The 21,662-nt window shown below is 43.9% G+C and overlaps 1 protein-coding gene across 1 annotated transcript in view; it reads left to right on the top strand.

Moving 5' to 3' along the window:
- Positions 1-21,662, top strand: part of myo15b (myosin XVB) — a 38,344-nt gene that overhangs the window by 13,905 nt on the left and 2,777 nt on the right. The window contains 40 exon segments of the mRNA XM_076035552.1: positions 51-226; positions 1,271-1,364; positions 5,136-5,198; positions 5,340-5,397; positions 5,543-5,667; positions 6,530-6,625; positions 6,709-6,944; positions 7,985-8,154; positions 8,251-8,323; positions 8,399-8,572; positions 8,703-8,812; positions 10,076-10,143; positions 10,334-10,397; positions 11,352-11,384; positions 11,489-11,530; positions 12,016-12,122; positions 12,219-12,452; positions 12,573-12,651; positions 12,960-13,103; positions 13,203-13,362; positions 14,059-14,143; positions 14,233-14,476; positions 14,576-14,679; positions 15,486-15,545; positions 15,659-15,734; positions 16,162-16,280; positions 16,673-16,788; positions 17,634-17,775; positions 17,923-18,034; positions 18,259-18,523; positions 18,612-18,657; positions 19,196-19,268; positions 19,349-19,425; positions 19,518-19,594; positions 19,853-19,983; positions 20,408-20,502; positions 20,584-20,661; positions 20,751-20,847; positions 20,938-21,086; positions 21,178-21,308. Coding sequence (XP_075891667.1) covers positions 51-226; positions 1,271-1,364; positions 5,136-5,198; positions 5,340-5,397; positions 5,543-5,667; positions 6,530-6,625; positions 6,709-6,944; positions 7,985-8,154; positions 8,251-8,323; positions 8,399-8,572; positions 8,703-8,812; positions 10,076-10,143; positions 10,334-10,397; positions 11,352-11,384; positions 11,489-11,530; positions 12,016-12,122; positions 12,219-12,452; positions 12,573-12,651; positions 12,960-13,103; positions 13,203-13,362; positions 14,059-14,143; positions 14,233-14,476; positions 14,576-14,679; positions 15,486-15,545; positions 15,659-15,734; positions 16,162-16,280; positions 16,673-16,788; positions 17,634-17,775; positions 17,923-18,034; positions 18,259-18,523; positions 18,612-18,657; positions 19,196-19,268; positions 19,349-19,425; positions 19,518-19,594; positions 19,853-19,983; positions 20,408-20,502; positions 20,584-20,661; positions 20,751-20,847; positions 20,938-21,086; positions 21,178-21,308 — 4,583 coding nt within the window.

Here is a 21,662-nt window from a genome sequence, read left to right as displayed (position 1 = left end):
CGTGGGGTTTCTTTGCAGGACTCGATGTTTACGTCTGCGTCTTTGGCAAGGTGTTCATCAAGGAGCTCCTGTACCAGCAGCTGGAGGAAAAGTGGACCACCACCCAGACCTGGGCGGCCATCACCATCCAGAGGAACATCAGGGGCTTCCTCTGCAGGAGGAACTTCAAGTTCTTCAGACAGAAGGCCATCGTCATCCAGAGCCACATCAGAGGGCACCAGGCCAGGTACATGGAGAAGGGTGGCTAACACTGAAAAAATGGAAAGAATGTTTCTTATCGGGTCCCTCATTTTTTTAAACTCAGTGTTACATTCATTGTATGGTGAAAGGAGCAAGTGGCTGTGCTAAATGCTAAAAGGAGACGTGTTAAATTAAGCTTATTAGCATTAAGAGGGAAAAATCAATGTGCAGAACTAGCATCATGGTGAACAGACACCTATTTGAAGCTAACGATAACACAACCTGCTCAAATGGCAGCTATAGCGAAACAAAAGTAATGCAGTGGCAAAAAAACAAGGCAGGATGAGAGGGACAACCTGAGGGACAACCTGCAATATTCCGCACTTACGTTAGAGGCCGCTATGACTGCAGGGAGTCGTTTTGTTTTGCTATGACGTACACGCGGCATCTCTCATTTAGGAATGGAAAGAAGAGTTTATTTGACCAGATTAAAGGTCAGACGTATCTTCTTCACCTTTTCAAAATGAATGAAATATAAGAACCCAGCCTACACATTGTTTTTGTTTTTCAGTCAGAATTATCTCTCCACTGTGGTAGCATGTCCAATACTGTCAAATGCAAATGTCTTATTGTCTTACATTTGTTTTTTTTTAAGCTGTTAGAAACTGTGAAAGGTATATCAAAATTTCCTGAATATGCCTGCAGAAGAATAAGATATTTGTTATCTTGTATTTATCATGTATTGGGGGTTTTTTTTGGATTTGAAATTGAGTTTTTGGAAAGTATAAATATGGGAATATGAGTGGGGAAGGAGTGATGTAATGTAAAGAATATCAAGGGCTAAAGCAGATTAGTACAATTTCAAGTGAAGAGAAAAGATGAAAAAGGAAATGTGGGAAGCAACAAGTGAGGAACAGTCAGGACACACACATCATAAATAATTTAAACAAAGAACGAAGAGGCATTCTAGCGATGGCAAGGACGGAGGGATAAATTAGAGAAGAACAGAGGAAAACCTAGACAGAAGACTGGGGTGGAGTTCAGTTTCACCTGCATGCTGCCCCCACTGCTGCCCTCTGTCTTCCAACAGGAAGTACTACAAGCGCTTGAGGCAGTCTCTGACCACGTTCTGGGCGGTGATGATGATCACCAGGAACACCATCAAGAGACGTCATTGGAGGAAGGTAGATGAGAGACGGCCCACTCTGGCTGCTTTATTGTGCCGTAAATCCATCTTGCACAACACGGGCAGCTTCCCACCAGAACCTGGCTCTGGTTCATAAATATTGCTCCCAGCCCAGTTAGAGATAACACTCTAGCGTTGGTGTTTGAGGGCAAAGTGTCATCTATTTATTAGTCTCCTCCCTTTCCTCCAAAGCAGTGCTGGCCTGCCTTCATGCCTTCTAGGCTTTATACACGCACGTGTGTGTGTGTTTGTGTGTGTGTGTCCCTGAAGTTATTAAATAACTGTGATTACCGAATATGTCCACGCCCATTTGTAATTTGAAACACACATTTATCATTCTTCTTTATCAGTTCAGGAATTATTTTGATATCTGAGATTTGAGGAGTAAACACTTGACTCTGGTAGTGATTGATGTGCACAAGATGGTTTTGAGAATCATCAGCATCACACCAGGTGCACTTGTGCATGACACAAACGTCCGTATGGGGGGGCGGAAGACACAAAGATTTGGATGCTTGAAGTAAGGGAGAAGTTGAATGTTTAATGACAAATGACATTTTATCCTTAGTGAATCCCAGCTGTTAGGTGCACATTTGCTATCATAAAGTGAATGAATAAAGTAACAAAATGAACAAAATCGGTCACTAGAAAATGACATAACTAATCACCGCCTCACCTAACATGAAAAGGCTAAATGCAGTCAAGCACAGCAAAGCAAAAATAATTTCAGGTTCATGAACCCTGAAGTGAAGTGGAGTTCAAGGGGTAGCGATGATACAAAAACAGGATACTGGTGATAGGAATGTGGATAGTTCGAGTTGAGTTTGGAGATGTTCTTTATCTCCTGATCACTTTAATCAAATGATGGAGAAGTAACGGAGAGATCATATATTTATTCTCGCAGTGGCTAGGATGGTGAGGTGCTCAAGGCCTTCTGGGATCAGCAGATCCATTCTGTCATTCTTTACATTTTGACTCTTTTAGAACAATCCAAAGGGCTCACAAGACCTCTGAAGAATGAAACTCCAGCTGAAAGTGTGATTCTGGTGTGTTTCCCTTTCCACAGCTTCCACGCTCACTGCATGAAATCCTCCTCCTTATCCTCCTTATCTTACCTCTTGCTGCCATCGTGTCAGCTGTGTCGCACACGCACACACACACATAGACACACACCCTATCCCTGAAGTCTTGGACTTCAACCCCTGTGTGTGAAACTTGAGGCGGCGCTGCGTCTCTCCTTCCGCCTTTCTGCTGAAAGCAGTCGGACTTCCAGCTGCTCGGCTCTGACGGGTAAGGCTGCTCCTCTCAACCTCTTCCCTCTCTCTGTCACACCGACAGTAGGTGACCAACCGCAACCCTCACATCTGAGTTGGAGTGCAACATAACAAATAGGTTAATTCCCTGTTGGCATCATGTTTCAGATCATGCTCCTTTAAGCAGGCTCTCCCTGTGGTTTGTTGAGTTTATTCCCCTACGCCACTCTGCTGTAAATCGGGAGGATTTTCTTTGAACTGCCGCTTCGGTTGTCACTTGTACCGCTGCCAGTCATTATTTTATGAGGCTTGGACTATGAACAGAGGAGGCTGCATGTGTCAGCTGTTAAACACAGGACTCATCAAATCAGGATAGCGAGGGCACAACACGGCGTTGTGTAAAGCTTGATAGATCGATCTGAAGGCTGATCTCAAGGTAACTGATGATGTTTGACCTTCTACATTATACAGTACATACTTTGTGATTCCTCTTCCCATTCAAATTCGCACATGTTGTACGACACTGGATTTGACACCATTGAGTCTTCGCAGGGCATCTGTGGTGTCTCTTCCTTAGCGACAGGGTCATGTGTGTTATAATTGCCAGAAAAGGGAAGTTTGGTGTTTGTATTTCGGGAACTTCCAGCTATTTCTTCTACAAAGGGCCAGTCAGGCTGCAGTCTGTGAAATCCACTTGGTTTGTTTTGTCTCAGGGCATAGCCAGTTAACTTTTCTAGATACTTGTAATGTAAAATTTGTGCTTACTTGTAATCAAATAGGGTCATGTTGGTAATCAAATAAATCAACAAGTCATTTAAACATTAGTCCTGACAGTTTGAGTTGTCTGTGTTTGAACGAGCATGTTTCAGTGACACTTTTATTGCTTTGTCTGAACTCTGTTCGGGTGGTATAAATAAGAAGAAGCTCTGTGTAATATATCCCGCCCCTTTAAAACTGACAAGGCAAACAACATATTTCCTAGGCAGTGTTTTCAGCTGAAGACACAGCAAGTTGTTTTTGTCATATTTGCGGGTTTATTGAGACCTATATTGAACATGGGTGTTATTTTTAACACATTAAAATACAAATCTAATCAGACATTATATTGAACCTAGTGCTGGTGTGGTTGTGCCAGTGTGAGGTATCTTATAGCTGGAAAAGAACCTTTAAAAAAAAAAAAATCCCAAAATGCACTTAAACACAACACTAGCCTAGCCAACATTGACTTTCCAACCAGTCCACCAGTCAGTGAGCATCAGTGTTATGTTGATAAATATTGCATTCTCAATATTATTCTCTTCTTTGGTATCTTCTATGGTGGCCGTGGTTGTCGAGCGCCGATCGACTGCGGTTGTGTTGCCCAACTCCGATATGTACAGTGCACATGCGTCATTTATTGACTCATTAAAGGTGGAGTACACGCTGCATGGAATATTCCAGGACTATTGGAATCTAGGTAGATCCCAGGGCTCAGGTCCACTCCTCAAACCTCAGAGCTTCTGTAGCTGGAAACAGTTTAGCCTCCAAAACATCATCAAAAGGGAAAGTTCGCCCTCTCGTGCCAGACTTGATGGAACGTTAAACCTCAGACGGCTGTGGAGGAGAGGTGCCGGTAATGGTTTAAAGCTCTGCTTTGCATAACTTTGTCCCACTGTTCTGAGGAAATAAGGATACACACTGCTGGAAAAAAACAAAAAACAAAAAACTGTTCAATGCTGAGTCTTTAAAGAAGAGTCAAGAATTACAGGGCTTACACATCAGCTAAATAATGATTTATTTAAAAGAAAAGAAAAGATTTTTTAAGAATAAACAAAGCAAGACAGGCTTTAGTTTGTTTGCACAGCAAACCTCTTTGTCATAGGAAGGGCACACTTGAAGGTGCAACAGGGTAGGGCTGTGTGTGTGTGTGTGTGTGTGTCCCTAAAGTTATTAAATAACCGTGAATGCTGAATACGTCCACGGCCATGTTTAATCTGAAACACACATGTATCCTTCTTCTTTACCAGTTCAGGAATTATTTAGATATCTGAGATGAGCGGAGTAAACACTTCACTCTGGCAGCCATAAAAATCATAATCACACCAGGCTCACTTGTGCACGACACAAACGTCTGCATGAGGAAAGAAAAAAAAAACAAAACCCAGCAAACATTTGGACCCTTGGAACTGTGTGCTTTATTGTCGGAGGAGGGGCAACATGGCTGTGGGCGTTGCAAGAGTATAAAACAGGATGTGTACCTAAGAATAGGTCTGACTCAACACACCGCAGGTAGAGATGAGGCGGTGTCCACTCGACGCAGCGTGACGGTGAAGCTCAGGTGGATGTTAATTAAAGGATGTCTTTCCCACTTTTACCGAGCATCGAAAACATTTGAAATCTCGACCGCGTGGACTGTTGATCAGCGGTAGTTGGCCTGTGCTGACCTTGGGAATAAGAAACTGCTGTTTCGTTGTTGGGATTAAAACAAGTACACACGGATCCGCTGAGAACTGGGTTATGCGTTTGCCTGCTTTCAGGAATATCACGAGAAGAACAGAGTGAAAGCAGAGGCGAAGATCAAGTCGGCCTCTCCAGCAATGGTGAGCAAATAAAAGAAACAATTTGACCATACACTATAAAAATATCTCAAATTCTTTCAATTTAAATTCATATTTTAATGAGTGAATGTTACCCTGTGTGTCGCTGTAACTTGTGACGGGATGTTTCTGCTTTCCCTTCAGGATGTGGGGATGTTGGCGATCCCTGCTGAGCTGTCAGTCAGACTCCGCAGCACAGCAGGTCAGCATCATGTAGCAACACGTAGCATCTAGCAACGATGTGATTTAGTGGGCTGGCATTCCCAAACACATCTGTCAATTGCCCTATATTAACTCTACGCAAGTGTTTGCTCCAGAGTGTGACTGTATTGCCTATTGACCACCAGGGCGTCAGTATGGGTCATCGGTCACAGAGGTGGCCCCTCCGCAGGTGAAGGCAGAACACCGGCTCATGCTGCCGCATGATATAGACAAACATCCCTTCTCTCACTACGCCAAGTCTGTATTAACGGTGAGCCAAGTGACACGTTTATTTGCAAGGCTGGTTTTGTGGTGACCATGTCCATGGCCCTGTGATCACAGTGTGGTGTAAATAACAAAAGGCACAGAAAACATCTTAATTCAATTTGGGAGAATAAATTCCAAACCTTGGACACATTTGGTCAACAACATTGACTGATCTCGAAAATCCTCTGTGAGTTGTAATTAGCAGTCCACACACTTGTCTCACACAGATTCCAGGAAGAGAAGCAACTGATTCCTTGATCAATGAGATTAAATGTTCAATGATACTGTAAATATGTATTTGATCTGCCAATGTCAACAACAAGGTCTCACTTTATTATAAGCCTCTGACACTGAGTCATGTTGCAAAAGAAACATGACTCAGTAAGACGTTCAGGAAACTGACTGCCGCATCTAAGGAAAACATTATGGAAAATATGATATGATATGGTAATTCTGTTAAAACCCTTAAATATAAGTTTATATACAGATCAACTATTGTTGACCTGTCAAACAGTCAACAATCTTTAGTTCACACTAACCAACAGAAATTCTCTATGTGACTATTCTTTGAGTCGCCAGATATTACAACAGCCAGGTGTACAACAGGTGTGGACTGCAGTATGTAGGAGAAGCTGGAAATAAAGCACCCTTTTTATATTCTCCTGGCTGGAATGAGATTTTATGTAACAATGTAACAAGAACATCTGAAGCAAATGATGCATCTGCTCCAAATCTGGAAATGTTTGGTGTTGTGATCATTCAGAAGAAACATTTCTGTCAGTGTTAAGTCTTTGTCTTAGTTGTGTTCTTAATTGTTCTCACACATAAAATGTAGAAGATGTGTAAAGGAATTACATTTGCTTCAGGACACATGGACCCAGCCCAGTGGATACCCCCTCCAGAGACCCCTCACCTTCCTGGATCCAGAGGATACCAGAACTGCCTTGGAGATTTACAAGCTGGTGAGTGAGCGGCGTGGGACCTTCTGTGAACTCACTTTAATAAAGACTTTTACTTTGACGGCGTGATCCTCCCCTCTTCTCAGATCTTGCGCTTCACCCAAGAGCCTGACATGGGCGACTGGGAGGAGAGGATGCTGGGTAACTACATAGCGGAGAAGGGCCTGGGCCGGCCGGACCTGAGGGACGAGATCCTGGCCCAGCTGGTCTACCACACGTGGGAGCTGCAGCACGAGGAGGAGATGCTGAGGGGTTGGATGCTGCTGGTCTGCTGCCTCAGTGCCTTCACACCGTCACCAGCACTGGACAAACCTCTGCTCAAGTATGTGCTCCCGGTCGAAGGCGATATCGCTTTAAAGGCTTTAAAGGCCCAGTGTGTAATATTTGGTTTGATTATGATTTTTCTATTGATAAAAGCTTCATATACTGCCCGGTGTGGACAATCCAGCCCGCCTGACATCGTGTTTTGTGATTAGGGTGACTGCTCGCGTCTTCAAATAGACCAACAAAAAAGAAGGTGGTGGACAAGGTGTCCAGGTTTGGGTGCGCAGGCCACTGTAGCTCTCTGGCAGGCTCAGGAGAGGGAGAGAGAGTGAAAGACTCTGCAATCTAAATTGTCACCACTTGATGTTGCGGGTACTTCTTCAAGATCTCTAAATATTTTGCCCCACCCTCGGAAGGAGGAGCATATTGCGCCACCAAGTATCTATGATCTCATGATTTTACCACAGCTGGTAAAAGATAAATGTGCGATCAGAAAACAAGGTTGAACCGAATCATTGTTTGCAGTTCACTTCCTCACCATTCGATGCTGCTAAATCCCACACACTGGGCCTTTAAACCTCACACTACTGTAGTCTTAATACCACACCCTCTTTATTTCTCTAAAAATCTAAAATGGTGTTGAAAATTGGTACCACTATGACAGCGCGCCAGCTTGACATATTTAGGTGAATTTTAAAGCCTACCAGGTCTTTTTTGCACTGCCTCAGATTTTCAGATCTTCTCATATTGCTTTTCTAGCGCTCTTTTTGTCTGATTGTTGGGTTCATGTTAAATGAAGAAAATCCCTGTTGTGTTCCCCTACTTATGCATTGAGATTGTTTTCAAATTGAGTGAAAAAAATCTGAAAAAAAAGTGATTTTTTTGTGCTTTGTTGACTGTAAAATATACACAATTACACTTACAGTAAATACAGTAGTGTTTTCACGATATCATGATAGAGTTATAAAAAAAACAAACAGCTCTCAGATATTGTTTTTTTTATCCTTTCACGGAGGATCCAGTTTATTTCGACATCACAGGACACTGGTGGACAAGAAGAGAAGCTAAGCCTTTGTTGCATGTGTGTCGTCTCTGCAGGTACGTGTCTGACAATGGTCCAGGGGAGTACCGATCTCTGTGCCAACACAAGCTGCTGACCGCTCGGCAGCACCCATCCCCGGCAGTCCGGGTCTTCCCCCCGACCCAACTGGAGTGGACCTCCAACCGGAGGAAGGGCGCCATGCTGCTGGATGTTGTCACGTTCAACGGTGAGACCCAGCGCAGTGGAAGAACAGGACACAAGTTGTAAAGCCAGTTTTTTTTTCTTTGTTGTTGTTGAGTTTCAACGTCATGTTTCCGCTCAGACGAGAAGCTGACGACTGAAGTGGAGTCGTGGACGACGGGGGAGCAGCTGGCCATGTGGCTTCTGCACTACCGGTAGGATTCCACCTGGACAGGTGCAGTTTTGTGTCCAATGGCTGTGTGCCCCTGCTAACGTATCCCCACTGACAGAGGGGTTTTGGAGGCGGTGAATGGCTGGTCGGTGTCTCTGCTGACTGATGGCGGCTGGTCTGATCTGGCCGGCTCAGACTTTGTCATGGATCTGCTGGCTGGAGCTGAAGCTCCGTCTGAGTCGATGCCGCCGCCTGGGACTCCTGACTACCTCTTCAGCAACAATGGAGACAGGTGCGTCGCTAAAATAATATGCAATATAAGCTAAAATAATAAGCGATGGTACGTTAAAATAGGATTGTCTTTGTTTTTGCAGTCCAGAGAATCATCATTATTCACTTTTGCTATTTTTCTTTTATTTCAGGATGCAGAACACAGATCTGGATAATTTCATCCCACCAGCACCTTCCATGCAGGCTCCAGGTCCACCTACCTTTGAGGGCCGGCACTGGGGAGGAGATTACACACAGGAAGGTAGCTATTCCAGTGTGACGTGTCACCATGTCCATTGCTTTGGGCTTTCTGCAAAGGCTTGAGAGGGAGGGGAGAATAGTGACATACTTCACTTCTGGAAACAAGAATTAAACTGCAGGCGTTCCGTGGTCAGACCTTGTCTGCTCACATCAAGAAATTAGTTTATAGCACTTGTTGGAGATTGTGCTGTACCTACCAAGTTACTTAAGAAATATAAAGCTACTCACAAAATAAAAATAAAAAAAGTTTGACGTTTGACCTTCAGAGAAGCAGAGCTTTACCCTTTAGCTTTAGCCCTCAGTTTTTCCAGTCTCAATGGAACACTTACAGACCTCAAATGAAAATGGATTCATAATTTCCATTCACCCATAGTTGACTCATAACAGTCACTGCTGCATCGTCAATGGTTGAATGATTTAATCTTTAAGGCATCCAGCTGATTGTAAAGATTCCAAGAGATTTCCGTTGTAAAAGTCGATTGGGTTTCACGTTCCTCGTCACTAATTGTGTTCCAGCCAGGTCAAATTAGTCAAACACAACAACCCTTTGACATAGACCGACCGGCTTTCTGTAATATTTAACATGTCAATGTCTCGTTTAAAAGCATTAAATATATAGTTCAATGGCTCGCCACCAGGTGCGAAATCCTGCCTCTGCAAGCTAAATGAAAGACATGCAGCACTGCTGGAAAGAAGATAAGGTTTTATTTCTCAGGTCAAAGAGTGAATGGCAGCACAGCACTGTTACGTAATCCAGAGCCACAACATTTGTTTGGGATTGTGTTTACAGCAACCGCTACATGAGTCAAACTAATTGCAAATCTAAGTGACTTCGAGCTGTTTGAAAATCAGGTCTCCGTTGCGTCGAAATGGTGACACAATTATTTGAACACGAGACGGTTGTGAAAAATACCTGAGGCCTTTTGTTCCGACAAAGATTTGATGAGGTCTTTAAGATTTTACTCAATCCTTTGTCCAATATGATAACACCACAAGGGAGGAATTTATTACCCTTATTCATTCTTCCACTAGAGAGAAATCAGGATGTCCCACCCTTAAATAAGTCTTTATGACAAGGATATGTAAAAAGAAAAAACTACACATTAGGCAAGTGCATTTGAAATAATAGTAAAAAAAAACAAAACAAAAACAAATTGATTCTAACAATGATATCCTCCAATTTTACTGTTAATCCACGGCTTTGCCAAGTTTGCTTTGTCCCACTTGCATGTTGCTCTAATGAGGCGTTGATGTCTGTTTTCAGGCCGGGGTCGACAAGTGGATGCCTACGTCGATGGCTTGTATAGCCCAGTGCGGGACAACGGACCTCCGGTGAGTTATGCTTGAACTTTGTTTATTTTTTTATTTTTTTATTTTATAATTCCTGAATATTTCTGTGTTTCTGTGTGCTGAGCACCACCAGCTGGAAATAGGAACTCTGGAGTGAAAATGATATATATATGTCATTCCGTGTGTGTGTGTGTGTGTGTGTGTGTGTGTGTGTGTGTGTGTGTGTGTGTAGGACATGGACAGAGTTGACTTGCTAAACCGCAGGATGAGAGGGGCAGGAGGGATGTACGGAGCTGGTGAGAGCACTTGAATCTGTTCATACTGCTTAAACTTTACTAACCGCTGAGGCAGAAAATGCTGGTAGGATTCCAATAATAAACAATGCGCTGGTCTGAGCACGTGTACATCAGACGCCAGCTGACAAGGATGCCGTTGCATGGTGTTGTTGCGCCCTCTGTTGGTCATTCCAGGTAGTTCATGAAAGAACTTTGTCCACATAAGACAGACACCTGTGTGTCAAATTGCCTGATGGTTACATGTCGCCCCAGCCAACTTGCCTACTATGCATGTTTATTTTGAATAATTAACAGAAACCCGTCCTCAAGGACTTACTTCCAGTCATTATTTATGTTGCACATACATATTTTGAATGCCTTCGGCAGACTTCAAATGAGCCATTTTAATCGCGATTAATCGCGATTAACTCCCGGATTGGAGTGCGATTAATCGCAATTAAAAAAAATTAATCGCTGCCCAGCATTAGTTAAAATAATGACAAATAATCCCCATGGTCGTCAGAAGATTTGAATGTCAATTTCCATTTGATTATTCAAAGCAGTCCTAAGGAACTTTTATTATTTAAAAATTTCAGTTACATGTTACAGTTACATGTTCAGTTACAGTTTAAAATGACTTCAGCAAATCATTGCATGGAACCCCTGTGACAGTTGTATTATGTCATTGTCTTTAATAATAGGCCTATGGGAATTACTAAACATCGCGTTATTAACACCCTTGATATATCCTTGAGATTATTGCATCAGCAATAGACATATTCACTTGCGGGCTCACTGACAAGAAACATCAGACAGTGTAGATGGTGATTTCTGTGTCGTTGCAGCACAACAAAACAGTACAAAAACAACAACCTACAAACCTCACAACCGTCATTTTAGTGAGTATTTCATCTCACAACTTCCCAGAAGAGTGTCACTTACAACTGAAAACTCTCTGATCTCTGTGTTGTTCAGGCGTGCCCATGGCAATGCCAAGCTACCCCATGGGTAAGTAAGATCTCTGCCCCAAACACTCAAATATTTTCGTCCTCCTTCATAAAGAAGCAATAAAGAGACGGTAGTTGACTTCTCTCTTTGTCCTTCATGCTCAGCAACACCAATGGCCAACTTTGCTGCCCCTCCCATGATGCAAGGTAACGACCTACAGGAGCTCCTTCGTACAATTGATTCATTTAATACATAGAAACCAAAAATGAATAAAAATGTTGCACAAAAATTCATTTAGATTTATTATATTGAGTCACAAATTGGCTCAGATGACACACTTGAGTTTGCTGGTGTGCAAAGAGACTCTTCTGATCGATCCGATAAAAGGCATTTAATGTTAACTCTGCCTCATGAGACCAGTATTTACGGGAGTGCATTGCTGCCACACTAGAAAATAACAAACAGGGCTGAGTATCACGTTATTAGGTGGAGTTATTAGTGTGACAGCAATGCGCTTCCGGAATTATTATACATCTAAAAAGTACATCTAAAATTTAGACCTGAAGTGTGATTTTTGATAACAAAATTGATAATTTGCTGTTAACTTTTTTTCAGTTGCTCACCCGTTATGATTATGAAAAGCGGGACTGACTGTTGCGTTTTAAACCCAAATCATTTCCCCCCCCCCGAGCAGCCGTCATGATGCCCCAGATTCCCATGGCTGCTCCTGTCCCCGACCCCATGCAGATGGCAGCGGCGTCACAGCAGGCGCTGATGAACCAGCAGGCCCTCCTCATGGTGAGGACCAGCTCCGCGTGGCAGCACCTGCGGGCTTCCACAGCCGCTCGCGGTGATTCTCACATGTACCCGCTGTCTCCTCTGGACGCCTTGCAGGCCCAGCAGATCAACATGCAGGCGATGAACCTAGCCCAGCAGCAGACGCAGGAGCAGCAGAAGAAGCAGGAGGTGCAGAAAAAGGAGCAGCGAAGGGGCAGAGAGGAGGAGAGGAACTGGAAACGCCGGCCGAGGAGCCGCACGCGCTCCCCTTCCCCTCGATCTCCATCGCCACGGCGCTCCAAGTCCAGATCCGCTTCAGCGCGAAGGTCCACCAGGTTTCATCAATACGAGGTATTGCACCCCAGCTGGCATCGCACACTGTTTCTCACCAATAGTTTCTAGATTCTGGATGTGCTGACTCATGGAAAAGTCTAAAACAGCCGTGTGTGTGTGTTTATGCATGTCCTTCAGCCAGAAGAAGAAATAGATCCACTGGATCCACACGAGCGGCACACTTTTGAGGAGAAGAAGGACTACTTCCAGAAGATCGGTGAGAGAGAATCACAGTCTTTATGAATAAAAAAGTGATTTGGTAAAGAAAGTTGACCGATTGATTGAATCTCCAAAAACTCCAAGGCATCTATGTATGTATATATATATTATATATACATATATATTAAAAAAATTAAACAGGTCGATAAATTGCATCTGGTCACATCTGCTTGACTTCCATAACAAATATTTATCTCTCAGTCATTTTCAGATGTTCTACGTCACATTTCAATTTGAAAAGCATTTTTCTTTTCTTCTTCTTTTTGCCATGTCATTCCTCACATCTCTCCTCTCCTTTTCCTCCAGGCAGCCCACGGGTGACCAGACGCACGACTCGAACCTCCCGAAGCCCCCCTCGGTGGCGGAAAAGCCACACGCCGTCGCCGCAACGGACACCGCCGCGTACGCCACCGCAGCGTACAGCATCACGTATAGCGCCGAAGCCTGAGGGTAAGAGTTGTAAAGAAGAAAAAAAATGCAAACGTCTGGAACAGGTCTTTTGGAGCCATTATGTTTATTTGTATGTTGTGCGTCTCCTGTCTGTACCAGTAAAAAACTCCAAGACTCCTCCAACCAAAAAAGCAGACGTCCCGAGACCGCCGATCCCCACCCCTTATAAAGACATTCCTGAGCCCACCTCGAACATACGGGACATCATCAGGAAGTTTAACAGCCGTCCAGAACCAGAACCCCAACTCTTGGCTTCCAGGTCAGTATGTAGGAGCTTTACACACGGTCTGTCAATCAGTTAATCAATCAATCAATAAATGAGCAAAAAAGCAGCAATTTTAAAGCCTTTTATGTCTAGAACAGCATAGAATAGTATAGAATAGCAGGAGTAATACGTGAAAAACAGCAACATCGGAAAAAGAAGAAAAGAGTCACAGCACTACTTTGTATCAAAAACCATACAAGACAAATAAGTCTTGTTATTGAAATTAAAATAAAATAACATTAAAAAAAAAAGATGTGTGTGGAAAAAATAAGAACAACACAAATGGGTGTGTGGGTGTGCTTCTGTCCTCACTCCAGCCAGTTCAGGCAATTGAGCTCTAGGGGGCGCTAGAGCTTCAAAGTCCTCTATTCTGTTCCTAATACGTTTTTTGGAGAGACGCCAGTAAACCGAAATGACAAATACGTGGTTATGATATGTTTGCATACAGTCTGTTTCCAGTGATTTAACCCATACTGTGCATCCTGCAGCTCTGCTAGTCTGTTCTGAGTAATCTGGCTCTATGTTGAAGAGCCACTTATTAAGATCGCCGATGAACCTTTTGCATAGGGGCAACCAGATTGCTAAACGAAAGTAATAGCACTCATTGCTGAACGTGTTTTGTGGCCATTGCTCAGGGTGTACGGCAGTGACCTCTGCACTCTTTGTGACTTGCTTTCATTTGTTCTGCAGAGGTCCCCACCGGCCCTACATGCCCCATGCTGACCATAAGAAGGAGGCTCTGGATAAACTCAGGAATAAGCCGCCACCCACCATGGTGAGGACTGTGTGACAGCGGCAAAACCATGCAACCAAGGCCGAGCCTGCCTCTGTTTTCACTGTGCGCTTCTTCACTCGTCCCTGCAGAAAATTTGGGAGCCTCCGTCTAGTCTTCCTCCTCCAGCTCCTCCGGCCCCTCCGCCGCCTGCGCCGCCTGCGGTTCGTATTCCACCTCCCCTGCCCCTTGGCCTAATCGTCCCCAGCAACAACCTGTCAGAGGACGAACTTCCGCCCACTCCCCCCGACTCCCCGCCACCCCCTCCTCCTCTGCACCAGGCGCCAGTCTTCCAAGACATTCCCAACCCGCCGCTGGTCCCTGCTCCGTCCCTCAGTGGGTGTTGATCGCATCCGCGCGCACTACACGCCGTCATAGTCAAATCTGGTTGATGCAGGCAGTTCCTGTAATATGCTTTCTGTTTGTGCACTCTAGATTCAATGGCAGACTCTGAGACTCGTTCTCGGTACCAACACTTCTCTGCAAGTGTTTACTTCTCCTCCACCAAGCCACTGGGAAAATTGTTCCTGCGAAAAGAAGTACGTCAACACCTACAGTTTACACATGTGCATATAAAATCACTGTGACAATGGTGAACAAAGAGCTTTTTGAAATCAGCATCATTTTTCCCCAAGAGTCTCACAGAATCTCACACCACACAAATTTATGAGAGGGAGCAGCCCTCAATGTCTTAGCCAGATCCTCCCAATGAACGTCATTTCCCCTCAATACCAGCCAAGTTATCTTGCACCTGGCCTGGGAGAGGCTCTCGGCTCAAACTTTCCGCTCTACTTTCTCCTCAAGGCCGCTAACATATTTCACGTAGATCTGTAGACCCCTTATGTAGTCACCAGTTACATGAAAAAACAACATATAGGACTTTGTACGTACTGTATGTGTGCTCTGATGTTATGTTATATATGCAGTAAGCAGTGTTGCGTACCACTGACAGATTTAACATATAGTAAATAATAGTCTGCAGCTCAGTGTCCTACCTCCAGGACGTCACCGCTCCAATTCACCATCTCAGCCTTATGGCTCTTATCAAGTTCAAATTCAAGGGCCTCAAAACAACTCATTTCAGTTTGAGGACCTTGACTAATTCTTCAGCTTTAGGCGGCTGTATAGTTGGTTGTGCCACAAATGGAGTGACAACACTGTACTGGCTTTCAGCATGTGAGAGACGGAATGAAGCATCTTCCCATCCAAAACCTTCATGAATTCAACTGCACTGGCTGTTTGTTTGTTTTTTCATCCACCCCCATCATGATGCAGCAAAATCTGGCCAAGGGTCCCCCCCCCCCGGATATGAAACATCACTAATGCACTACATCTTTATCCACAGGTGTTTTATCCAAGAGAGATGTTCAACCGGCCCTACATACTTAATCTGTTATGTGAGCAGGTCAGTTTATACACATGCATCACTGCACGACTCCGCGTTTGGACCTTTCATTTAATGTGTTTAGCTCCTAAAGGGCAACAGTGGTCACTGTGTCGCGGTGTGATTTGTTTTAGATCATGAGGGACACCTTCTCTGACAGCTGTGTGAGGATCAACAAAGAGGAGAGGAGGAAGATGAAGGACCTGCTGAGTGAGTAACAGTGACAGTGGGGCATGCACATGTTCTACTCATTCATCTTTGAGCAAAATAAATTCTTAAAGGCCCATTGTGTAAGATTTAATGCCATCTACTGGCAAGAAAACACATTGCAACCACTGTTAATGCTAAAGAGTTTTCCTGATGTCCCCCTTGATGGTTTGTTTTATTTATCCTGCCCTTTATATGGATATGAACGCTTATCATTTGTCAATTAAAACAAAACAGACATTTAATTTCTAGTTGCATTTTACAACAACAACAACAAAAAAAACATCTGTTATGTGATTGATTTAACTCCAATAGATCCCCTGAAACACTGGGCTTTTAATAAATGCAAGTTTGATGCTGTGTAATTTCCAACTTGTGCCGCGTTTACTGTCCATTTCATCCACCCATTTAAACTTTTTGTCTTCTACAGCAAATTTTAAAATAGGGACAAGCGTCAGCACCATCGAGAATGACAGCATGAAGAAGAGGATTGTCATCGCTGCTCGAGACAACTGGGAGAACTACTTCAGCCGCCTGTTCCCTGTGAAGGTTGTTTAAATCTTTCATGTCGTACTGGCTGAGGAAATACTTTTTGCCTCTGGTTAGACCTCAGCAATCTTGTTTTTATTATTATTATCAATGTTATTGCAAGTAGGAGGATCAGAATGATAGGAAACACTTGCAAACCTTGACAACTATGCAAAAAAAAAAAAAACGTGTCTTGTGACCTCGGGGATGAGTTTCAGTGAAAGACTAAAGTCATGGTGGCGTCCCTGATTAGTCTGACAACACCAACTTGTGCCACTATCTTCAGACCTGTAATTTTGTCCCAAGACGGTGACTCAAATTTAGGGATGTTATAATAAACCTAGACCCAGATATTTAACATCCATTTTGTTGCACGAGTGCAGCCTCTTATGAATGAATGTTGTGTGTTACAGTCGGACAGTGGCGACACTCAGCTTGTCGGCGTGTCTCACCGTGGGATTCGACTCCTGAAGGTGGTCCCAGCATCTGGCATCAACCCCAAACACCTGCATCCGCTCAGGAGCTTCAGGTGAAATATGCAGCATGAATAACTGTTGTAGAAAGGGTTCATTTAGTTTACCTGTGCGTTTTTTCTTTATTACATAAGTCACATACTGCTTTCCCCAGTAGCTTAGTTCGAAGCTGATCCCCAGTTTTAAGTTGGAGAGGAAGGAACTGGTTATACTGCAAGAGAGTGACACTGCAAATGTGTGCACCTGGCAGACCTACAGTTGAATATGATTTAGAATACTTAGTTAGAAAACATTGCTCCCCAGGTTTAAGGTCATCTTTAATTCTGAAGCATAAATCATCTTTCATGCCAGCCACCAATAGCTGCCATTCTTCGTTGTTTTGCTGGACTAGTTTTAAAATTAGACTAGAACTTTAAAGCCCGAGAAAAAAGAACATTTAGTGTGAGGAACCGGGAGCCGAGCTGCTGCTGCTGCTGCTGAGATATTCTCATATTGCAGAAGCAGCAGGATTAGGATTAGGGTTTAGGTTGCATTGAATCAATAGAACATTAGCATTGCAAGCATACACTGACACAGTGTCCTCATAACCGCCATGTTGTAGAAATTTACCATTAATTAGAAACTCAAAGAAAATATTTAAACGACTTTGGATCAATAAGACACATTGCCATTGATTCTATTTGCATATGGATTTTACTGTTGACATATGTTAGGCTGATTAGCCAATAATGTGCACCCTTAAACCCTGAATGCTCAGTGGAGGATCAATGGTGCTAGAAAATAGATGGTCAGATGTTTAACAGCTGTCTTCTTTGTGGTGTTTAGTTGTCTAAAGCCAATTTGTCTCCTCTGGAGTCACTGGCTACAACCACAATGTTGACTGAGGTCTGTGTGGGTGCAGTTTTGCAGAGATGCTGTCAGTCCAGGTCCTTTCTGCGAACCAAGTGCAGCTGGAGCTGAAAGGCGAGGACTTGGTTCTGCAGACGGCCAAGGCTCCCCAGCTTGCGTCCATCATCGAAGTCTTCCACCAGGAGCTCATCCGGGTATTTCACCCTTGACTTTGTATTGTGCTCAACAATTGGTTTGTACAAACTGGGGCAAGTTCTGACAATAATGTCACAAATGAGCGCCAGATTGTAAAAACTTATTCGGAACGATGAACCCAATGTCTGCCCATCTCTGCTGTGCAGGATTCCGGTCATGTTGTCGCAGTCAAGAGTTTTGCAACAGATGACAAAAGTTTGCTCAGTTTTATGAGGGGTGAAGTCATCAAACTGCAGCCAATGGAAGGTATCCAGGCAGGTGAGGACCATAAACATTGACTGAACAAGTATTACAATCAATCAATGGATCATCGTGAGTTCCTTCAGCAAACCTCCTGAGTTTAGATACTGTATCAATACAAAGTAGGAGTTAGGGTTGGATATTAAAAACTGTGTATTATAATATATAATTATATAATTAATTATAATTAATATATAATTAATATATTATTAATTATTATGTATATAATTATAACATTGTAGGTTGGCTGTTTGGAAACCTGGCGGGCCGTTCTGGTCTTTTTCCCGAGGACCACGTCCAGCTGTCTGCTACCCCGGACTACCACAGCATGCACCTTCTTCGAAGGGACGAGAGGAGGAGAAGCATGAGAGGCACTGCACCCAGAGACGCGTCTCCGGATCCCAGCGTCACGCAACTCAGAGGAGACAGCCCAGGACGGCCGAGGAGCTCAGAGAGGGGGGGAAGGATCCACCATTCCATGGTTGAGTTTGCCATGAAGTTCTTTAGGTATGAAAGAGGAGTGGAAAAAAAAAAATCAGATCTCAGAACTTTTCAGAACTTGTCATGACTAATTTTGTACCTTTTTGCCTTAAAGAAATGCTGGTCAGCCAGAGAGTGAAACCAGTTTACAGCACACAAAGGTGAGAATGCACAAGCCACCTTGCTTTTAATAGTGATCATACTACCTGTAGCAAGTTACTGGAGCCTGGCCACCCTGGATGTTAACGTCACAGAGCGGCTGTATTCACCAACAATGTCACAATCGCCTCAGGCTGGCAAAAACTAACTGATTATTGAATCTGAATTGATTGCAAAAATGTGACAGAGCAGGGATCAGGGCAGATTACCATTTAATTTAGTGCTGTATTATTTTGAAATCAGGATTTCTCAAAAGAGACCAAGGACTTTGTGTTTGCAGAAAAAACAAATCACAGACACAACACAGGGTTGGCAGCTGGCTGAAGTCCTTTCATTTCAACCTCCCATGCTGCTTAATATTTACTAGAGCATATTTTCACCTTTCTAAGAGACTTAAGACTTGGCTTTAGAATCCTCAGAAACTCTCAAACTACAACAACAAATTGTCTTGCCAATGTTTATTTGCATACAACTAAGACTTGATTTTCATCTGTAAGATAAACTGATTAAATGTCCCCACCCCCTTTTTTTTCCTTCCAGATCCCCATTAAGGAGTCCCTCATTCTCTACAGCGACTCTGAACTGAATAATTTGTCTGTTCAGTCCTTCTTGAGTGAGTTCCTCCACACTTAAAACCTCACACTGTCCCTCAGCCTTTCTAACATGACCCTATTTCTCTGTTACCACCCACAGACCTCATGCAGTTTATGGGTGACATGCCAATGAAGAAAAAGGTTACCCAGTCAAACTGCCTGAGCAGCACTCTGCTGGTCAGTGCTTTCTCTTTCTCCTCTGCGTGCACTGTAGTGCCTCCTGCCCCTTTGCACCTCTGAGATCGGTTGGCTCTCTGTGTTGTGTTCAGTTAGGGAAGGAGAAGGAGATGCTGAGAGATGAAATCTACTGCCACATCGTCAAGCAAACAACAAACAACCCAGACAAGTGAGTGTGGTCCTGGGATGAGTAATCACAGGAAAGAAGTTCAGATTAAGCTAATACTCAATACTGTCCTCCAATACTGTAACAAATCATTTGATTTATGATATTAAAAATGAAATAAGATTTATTCATTCATCAAGGTCAGAAATTCTGTATTAAATCTGCCATTTTATGACAATCCACAACAGAAGGTGATTTACAAAGTGATACCTTCGTCTCACAAGAACTCTTGTCTAAAAAAAATGACCCTCGCCGCCACAGAAACTCCTGTGCCTACGGCTGGCAGATGCTCGGTGTGATGGCTGGCTTCCTCCCCTGCTCCGCGACTCTGCAGCCCTACTTGATCAACTACCTGGAGGAAATCTCTCAGGACTACCAAGACCCGTTCCAGGGTAGGAGAAATTGAGATAAACAAAAGTCTGAATCAAACCCCCCTCAAGTCCTCTGGATTTATCTTGTGTAACCGTCTCACTGGAAAGAGTCCTGGAAAGAGTGTGTGAATTAGCGTACGCTCTCTCTAAAGTGGAGCAAAGACATTAAGAATGGAGTTTTTTTGTTTTCAGACAGTCTCATAGAAGATCAAAGATATATATATATATATATTTTACAATGTGGGACTTTTAAAATACAGCTTCTTGGTCCTATCACAACTTCATAGAACCTTATTGGAAAGTGAATCTTCCACTCCGATCTTCCACTTACACCAACATCATTAAATGCCATCATGTGAAAAAACTCAAGACATTTTCCAGCTGTATGTGTTCACACATTTAAGCACCGGGAAGCTTTCAGTAATATCTGCGTTGTGGTCCTCAGAGCTTGCTGCTGCTTGTCTGGATAACCTTCGGCGATCCCTTGCTTTCGGCGGTCGTCGCAACATCCCCTCGCGTCCAGAGGTCGGACTTCTCCTGGCAAGTTGACGCGTTCGCTCAAACCTCTCAAAGTGAACTCTGAAATCCTCTGTGCCTAATTGTTGACCCCGCCTCCTGCAGAGTAACCAGAACTCTCAGCCTCTTCCTGTTGAGCTGCCAGGAGGAGCTGTGTTGTCCTTCCCGATCGACACCTTCAGTGTAAAGAAGACTCGTCCTGTCACATTTACCTTGTAAACATATTTCTTTCGGAATCTGATGAATATACATGCGTTTGCATTTCCCTGTAGTCTGCAGCAGATGTTGTCATGGACTTTGGCAGGCAAATGGGCATCACAAATCCTGAAGAGCTCAAAGAATTCTCCATCCTTGCCACCAAAACTCGAGGTGACCGGCACTCACGCTGTTCGTAATCAATGCAGAAAGCCGAGTTTTATGCACCTCCTACTCACGGCCCCTGTGCCCCGTCTCTGTCAGAGGGCCGGGTGCGTCCCCTCCGCAACGAGGATTACCTGCTCGACTTCTTTCCCAACGATGGCTCCGTCGTCCTGTCCCTGAGAAGGGTGACGTGGAAGACCACTCTGTCCTACAACACCGACCTCTATGTGGACTTCCACTTCCTGCAGGTGACAGCAGCAGCAGCAGCAGCAGCATATCACAGCGGAACAAGTCCGGCGGGTTCGGCCTCCCCCTGAATGTTTTTCTGTGTGTTTTCAGCTCCAGGCTAGCTACCTCAACGGTCAGCTGATGCAGCCAAGCGCAACAATAGGCGCTTCGCCAGTCCAGCAGGTGGCGCAGCTCTCCGCTCTGCAGCATGTCGCTCAGGCACGAAGGGAGCCGCCCACATTGTGAGTCACAGTACTGTTGAAGTGTTGTATGATTGATAAATTCACTACCGGTCGACAGCAGGTTTCAAGAAAATGTCCATTATCTTTTTATGCTAAAAAGTTCCATTATATCTGTTAGCCAGCGACAACCTTGCACAGTAGCTAAATCACTCAAAAATCCAGCCTCTCTTGCCAACTTTTAACAGGCAGTCTCAAAACTTCAGTGGATTCCCAAACCAATCAGCTTCCTTTCCCAGTTAAAGAGACAAGATGTATAAAAAGCAATTGTTCCAAGGTGCTCTGAAACCACAGGAGAATACCAGTCGTCAAGGCCTCTAGCTGTAAACAGATTTTGAGTTTTGCCTCCAATTTCCA

The sequence above is a fragment of the Nelusetta ayraudi genome, unplaced genomic scaffold, assembly GCF_046127955.1.
Source record: "Nelusetta ayraudi isolate G7.1 ecotype Tasmania unplaced genomic scaffold, CSIRO-AGI_Nayr_v1 ptg000042l, whole genome shotgun sequence".
NCBI lineage: Eukaryota > Metazoa > Chordata > Actinopteri > Tetraodontiformes > Monacanthidae > Nelusetta > Nelusetta ayraudi.
The sequence above is the reverse complement of the archived record's forward strand: the minus strand, read 5'-3'. Positions and strand labels throughout refer to the sequence as shown.